Here is a 4,922-nt window from a genome sequence, read left to right as displayed (position 1 = left end):
CGATTATATGAAAATAATTTACTTATAATATTATTATATCGAAAATATCTTTAATTTTATTTCAGAAAAATAAAAAATTAATTTGAATTTGCGATTTTTCTACTTGAAAAGTTAATAGATCTCGCTTTCGATATAAAAGTTATATTTATGATTTTGTTTTTTTGCTTGTAATTTTTTTTACAAGGTGGATAATAACTTAAATTTAAATTTTATGATTATTTATTTTTAATATTTTGATAATTATTTATTTTTATTTTGGAAAATACATTTTTTATTATTTATGTTGCCGAAACTCTCCTTTCAAAATCAATGTAACCTTATCTATTATTGACGTGAAAAAAAACAAGAAATAAAAAAAAAAATCGAGAAACTATTTTCCCATATTATTATTTTTAAAGTCTAAATTTATGAAGAAAAATCGGTACTAAAAAATATACTAACATATTTCGTCTGATGTGACACCGAAAAAAACTAATCAAACTTAATATTCAACAATGCTAGAAGAAAAATAATAACCTAACTTATTTATTTGCATATATACGCATTCAGGACATAATATTGGTTCATTTTTAATTTATAATTTGATTGTATATTTTAAATACTATATATCATTGGAGCTGGGTACATTCCTTTACATTGTATAGAAAAAAAAAAAAGAGGAAATCACAAACCTCGATTTCCATTATTATATAATTGATCTATATAAATTCAAACATTTAAACGGAATTATAATGCACGCACATTTTTGTGATTATTTAAGTACATATTTTCTCAAACCGGGTATGTGAATTTCTTGAAAATACTTCCTCCAATCTATTTTTGTCACGTCTATTTCAAAGCTTAGTTGCTCTTGTTCAGACATTTCTTGTAATAATCTCAGAGTATTCCCTGTATGGAACCTGCATGCAACAACCAAAATCAAACTAAGTTAATTGATCCATATTTTGGCTGCATAAAAAACAATCATTCGATCTCTGTTTTAGAGACAATAAATGGTAGTATAAAATTACCATGGAGCATACCTTCCTTTAATGAATCCTACGAATTCATACATCTTGCAAAGTCGCTCGGCATATGCAACCTTCGGTTTGCATAGTTTCTGAACTAATTTTTCATCTGTCCCAACCGCACCATTCGTGGACCTGTAACGTTCCCATATTCTGTGTCGGGTGTGTTCAGAGAAGTCATCAAAATTGTCGAAACACTTCATTTTCTTAATCATATCGCTCTCACATTTCGAATTCGGTAGCGGGTTCGAAGCAAAGTATTCGTGAATTATGTCGAAAAAGTCGCAAAATCTCAAAGGGTTTCTAGTAGCGGATGCCACATGGTACACATTCAGTTCCTGTTTTTCTAAACGTCCATGCTTTGCAATAGCTGCAACCGTCGTATTCGCCACCATATCCACCGGTATCTACACTCATTAAATTTGAAATAATTGATCACATATATATATATATATAAACACACACACACACACACACACATACAAAAAAAGAGCAAAAGTTTGAATATTATACTTACAATGTCCATACTAACTTGGGGATCAGCCAAATATGCTGGGAGTTGGCCTTTGCCAAAAGAAAGGATCACGGGATCATACATTCTACCAAGTACCAACAATTGGTTCAAGAATAATAAGATAAAAATCTTTGATTGATATGGTTAGTTAGTACTAAAATTTAGGTATAATTTTTATATATATGAAAAAAAGTCGGGACGGGCGGAGCGCGATCGAACCTGTTTCCTTGTATCCATCCGGGTAAAGGACCTTGATAACAACTTTCAATAACAGAAGGTCTAATAATGAGCACAGGTACATCTCCTTTTATTTCATGGATAATCATCTCTCCCATGGCTTTTGTCATATGATAAGCATTATACCATCCATAAAGTTCTGCTCTGTTACATTGGGGACAAAATCAAATATTAATATATCAATTTGGCAAGCTTTTTCAATTTTTATAATTATTTATATTAAATTTCATTATAATAGTTGTTTATATATATATATATAGAGTAAATCTTTATGCCCCAAAACTTACTTGTACGAAGTTATATATCACGTCTAATTTTGATTACTTAAATATATATATATATATATATATATATATATATATATATATATATATATATTTATGTGTGTGCGCGCGCGCCATAATTAGAAAAATATATATATAATTTCAGTATATAAAATTTCCCCAAGAATCATTCGGTTCAATTAATATTTCATGTTAATTTATTAATTAACTGATTAGTGGTGTGTACTTTATCATTAAATATGCATGCTTCATGCCTACAGAATCATTAAGAATATATAGCAAATTACTAATTGAACTCATTTTTTATGGGATTTTCATACTCCATTGGTTACACTTTCTGGAGTGTATAGTAGTAAAAACCATCTTCATGCTCCAATAGTAAGAAAATAAAAACGAATTAATATACATATAGATATATGTGTGTGTGTGTGTGTAATGAATACTCAGATGATCGGATATATATATATATATATATATATATATATATATATATATATATATATATATATATATATATATATATATATATATATATATATATATATATTCGAGTAATAACCTTTCTTGTCCCAATTTTTTCAAATATTTGGTAGCATCGATAATGAGATCTTGATCAGACGACAAGCTCGATCTCCTTGACAGCCATAACTCGTCGCCTAAATCTAAACGAAGAAACGAACACGAACCATTCTGATCATTCAGACCATTCTCCTTACTTCTCACATTTTCTCCCATCGTCAATGGCTTTTCCAAGATCATCCCCTCTCTTCTTCCATTGACATATGCTGCAAATCAATTAAAAAAATTCAATCATTCCATTAAAGTGAAACTTATTTCAACGTGTTATATGTTTTACATACGTACCAGTGGATATATGGACAAAAAGCTTGAGGTTCTTGCATGATTTAGCAAACCTCATTAATCTTTGAGGGGCATTCGCATTCAAATCAATTAACAAGTCATACCTGAAAAAAAGAAACAAGTTATTTATGTTACCACACAATGCAGAGAATAGGCAAACAAACTAATGGATTAATTATTTTAATGAGGACCTGTCATTCAGGGTTGTGCTAGCTGCAGATTGTATAATCACATCTACATCCTTCATAATCGCATTCGCGGACTCGTTATCCATTCCGAGATTGGGTTTGGTAATATCACCGACAATGGGAATCAACTTGTCCCTTACAAATGAAGCATATGATTTCCCATGTTGCTCTTGCAGACATTTGAATAGCTCAGAGTTTATTATCTACGTACATTTGTGCGTATATATTAGTATATATGTGACCAAAATTATTAACATGTGAGACTTGGCAAACTTACCTCTTTTGTCAATCTGTCTAACGCAGCTTTCTTATTATTTGCCTTGATTAACACGTAGATTTTTTCCACTGATGTGGATCTTAATATCTTCTCCACTAAAACTACATACCATGGTTGAGAAATATTAAGTATATCAGAAAAAATAATAAATTTTTTTTATTAACATTAATTATATGAATGTTTCGTTTAATCTCACATGCATGATTATGAAATGTTGAAAATGGAGGGGCACAAAGTAATTAGGAGAATATTCAACTAAAATTAAATGTACCTTTTCCAACAAGACCAGACGCACCGGTGATGAATATGTTTTTCCCTTGGAAAAACTCAACGATACCTACTCCGGTGTGGTTCTTTCCGTACTCTTCCATCAATGGCAGCTCCGATTCGAGAGGATGGCTTAGTATTCGGCATGGTATGCCGAAGGAATTAATCTTGTCCTGACTGACAGCTATTTTTAAATTACTGTTTTGTGTTATATATTTTTTGTTACTATTACCAAAAAAAGAAAGCTTGGTTTTTGCATAGTTTGTGTTAGGAAATATGTTTGGAGAGCAAAACAGTTGGCTTTGGATTCGTGACATGCTCCTAGAATTGGGTAGGGTATTGTTTTGCGAGTGCTTCTGCCTTGGAAATGTGTTCCCATTTATAGGCAGAAATGAGTATGCAAAGTGTTCATTAACGTAGTGAGGCGGAAACAGTTGGCATACATGCATGAGTATTTTATTAGTAAAAATATATGTTTAATATATTTTTAATATTAAAAATAGTAAATATTAGAAGGAAAAAAACAATTCACCGTATATAGCCTATTTATTCACAATCAATCCATTTATTAGTTTTTAATTAATACCATTTATTAAACTTCAATTTGGCTGTTCAAATTACATGCTATTGATCAGAAATAAACCTATAATTTCATTAATAACAAATGATAGAGTATAAATTAAAATATTAACCATGCACTAGCTAGCTAGAAGTTGTCGAGTCGAACCGGTACAGATCTTAATTCTAATTGCTGTCCCATCCTAATTATCGAAAATTTGGGCAAGAACGATTCCTGGGTGGACTTTTCTTTTCTGTGAAATCTTTAGCATAAGAATTAACAGTACTCAACAGTGACTCGCATGTTTGTTAGTTTCTTAAGACATGTTTTATTTCATTTTTTAATGATGTGAGGAAACTCAAGATTAATGCAATAGTTTTTGTAAATAATGTTACTTAGGGCAAGTATAATTGATAAGTTTGTCTGAGAAGTGTTGGTAAGAAGAATCGAACTTCTAATTATTGACTAAGTGATCACCTACTCCATTAATTCGAACATCCTTAAGAAAGACATGTTTATTTTCATCCTTAAGAAAGACATGTTTATTTTCATTCTTATATATATATGTGTGTGTGTGTGTGTGTGTATATATTTATATGTTTGTTTTTAGAAGATTAGGATTCATAAAATTGTCAAAAAAAAAAATTCTTTAAAACACTTAAATGGGCATCTACAATATAGGGTTTCTTTCATTAACTCTCGATAACTATATGTAGCTAACAAAATAA

The 4,922-nt window shown here is 30.1% G+C and overlaps 1 protein-coding gene across 1 annotated transcript; it reads right to left on the bottom strand.

The window, feature by feature from the left end:
- Positions 1-584: 584 nt before the first annotated feature.
- On the bottom strand, positions 585-3,988 carry LOC140829980 (fatty acyl-CoA reductase 2, chloroplastic-like). Its single transcript, XM_073193262.1, has 9 exons — positions 3,640-3,988; positions 3,369-3,469; positions 3,095-3,294; positions 2,907-3,007; positions 2,602-2,827; positions 1,741-1,902; positions 1,525-1,606; positions 1,023-1,414; positions 585-899 (listed from the first exon to the last, which is right to left on the bottom strand). Exons 1-9 carry the CDS (start codon positions 3,950-3,952, stop codon positions 752-754), a joined length of 1,725 nt encoding a protein of 574 aa, XP_073049363.1. The 5' UTR covers positions 3,953-3,988; the 3' UTR covers positions 585-751.
- Between the last annotated feature and the right edge of the window lie 934 nt (positions 3,989-4,922).

This window comes from Primulina eburnea, chromosome 4 (assembly GCF_022965805.1).
Source record: "Primulina eburnea isolate SZY01 chromosome 4, ASM2296580v1, whole genome shotgun sequence".
Classification (NCBI taxonomy): domain Eukaryota; kingdom Viridiplantae; phylum Streptophyta; class Magnoliopsida; order Lamiales; family Gesneriaceae; genus Primulina; species Primulina eburnea.
Note: the sequence above shows the minus strand (reverse complement) of the source record. Positions and strands in the feature narration are given on the sequence as shown.

What these genes read in the sequence shown, in the direction of transcription:
- LOC140829980 (XM_073193262.1), bottom strand. Translation starts at nt 3,952, where the DNA reads ATGTCACGAATCCAAAGCCAACTGTTTTGCTCTCCAAACATATTTCCT. An exon ending in GGATGGATACAAGGAAACAG is followed by an intron (nt 1,607 to 1,740) that starts GTTCGATCGCGC and finishes GGTACTTGGTAG; the next exon opens with AATGTATGATCCCGTGATCC. An exon ending in CCCAAGTTAGTATGGACATT is followed by an intron (nt 1,415 to 1,524) that starts GTAAGTATAATA and finishes TAATGAGTGTAG; the next exon opens with ATACCGGTGGATATGGTGGC.